A 1,417-nucleotide genomic window follows, 5' to 3' on the forward strand; every position below is an offset into this window, starting at 1 on the left:
GAGAAACTCAACCATCTCAAAATGAACTCCAACAGACCCCTCAGGAGAATCGTGAGAGATCAGCCTTCTCACCTCCTATGAGGACTTTCTCACATATCTCTGAAAAGGATTCTCTGGCTGCTCAAGAACACTCCCTCAGGAAGATCAACAAAGAAAGTATCAAACCACATCTGCCACCCCCGCTGAAATATAGCCCATTCCATTCATTATTCCAACAGGCGTTACACAACAAATCGGGGCCTGAAGTAAAAACATTCGATGAGGCATCCAAAAAGTACCGAGAATTTCCCATCAAAGAAAGTCAAAAATACAAATTTGCCATAGACAGATATGCTAAAGACTTTTTGGGGACCAAACAAATTATAACAAAACTCTCAACAAATGAGCCCCTGTCATTTTCAGTTGAATCCATTCTCAAACGACCGTCTTCGATGGTCACCAATGTTACCCAATAGTTGGATAATGCAATCCTCAAATGACCCACAGTAGTGTATTTGCACTTAAGGATGTAATCCTAACCATTTTTACCAGGAACTGAATCAATTTTGATTTAGTGGAAATTACTTTTTAAATGTATTTAGGATTGGTATGCATATAATTTTATGCTGCAGTCCAAAATTTACATGGAAGCTACCTTTATTTTGTTGGGAATTATGTTTAAGTAAAGTGATTTAGGATTACCACTAAAGTTGCCAACATGTCTGGAGAACAATTGGATGTGATTTGCTAGGTGATGTTATTTACTTCCATGCCATGAAAAACTTCAGCTGGCCATTTCTACATATCATGCATATACGGTATTAAGGGACAAAGCATTTGCCTGTTGGCAGCCCCAGTGACCACTGAGGATTGTTTTATTAACCTCAGATGAGCTCCATAGTGCTAATATATTTTAGAGCAAATACCCTTTCTTAAAGGATTTGTAGATTGGTTGGTTCTCACAGTTGTCATCCTCACCATGTATTATTTATAAAGACACTAATATACTTGGTGCTGTACAGAAATAAAAATAACATGTTTCCGCCTGCAGATCTGAGGCAAAAGAAGAGGGGACTTAAGGGGAAAAGATGATTTCCATGTTCTTTATAAAGTTGCTATCCCTTTCCTTACCAAAATTTTGTATAAAAGAGTTCAGGATGTAAATCTTTGTTTTAAAGTGTACATAAATATGCATGTTTTTGCTATGGAAATAAATATATTTAAATTTTTTGGAACTAAAACTGACTTGGCCATCAGTAATTTTCTTTTCTTTTTTGATATTTGTGTTTGTGTGTGTGCTTGCATGCTTGGAAGTCATGATGACTTCTGGTGACCCCTACTGGGGGCTTGGATGTTTTTCAGAGAGGTGGCTTGATAGCCTGCCTCTGCGTCCTGAGCCCTGGTGTTCCTTGGAGGTCTCCCTGCCAAATACTTGCCA

The 1,417-nt window shown here is 38.2% G+C and overlaps 1 protein-coding gene across 1 annotated transcript in view; it reads left to right on the plus strand.

The window, feature by feature from the left end:
* DMRT2 (doublesex and mab-3 related transcription factor 2) overlaps nt 1–1,156 on the plus strand; it is a 13,892-nt gene extending 12,736 nt beyond the window's left edge. The window contains exon 6 of the mRNA XM_015425909.1: nt 4–1,156. Within this exon, the coding sequence (XP_015281395.1) occupies nt 4–455 (452 nt within the window). The 3' untranslated portion in view covers nt 456–1,156. The remainder of the gene's footprint in view (nt 1–3) is intronic.
* Nucleotides 1,157–1,417: the final 261 nt, after the last annotated feature.

The sequence above is a fragment of the Gekko japonicus genome, unplaced genomic scaffold (genome assembly GCF_001447785.1).
Source record: "Gekko japonicus isolate JY-2015 unplaced genomic scaffold, Gekko_japonicus_V1.1 scaffold31, whole genome shotgun sequence".
Classification (NCBI taxonomy): Eukaryota; Metazoa; Chordata; class Lepidosauria; order Squamata; family Gekkonidae; genus Gekko; species Gekko japonicus.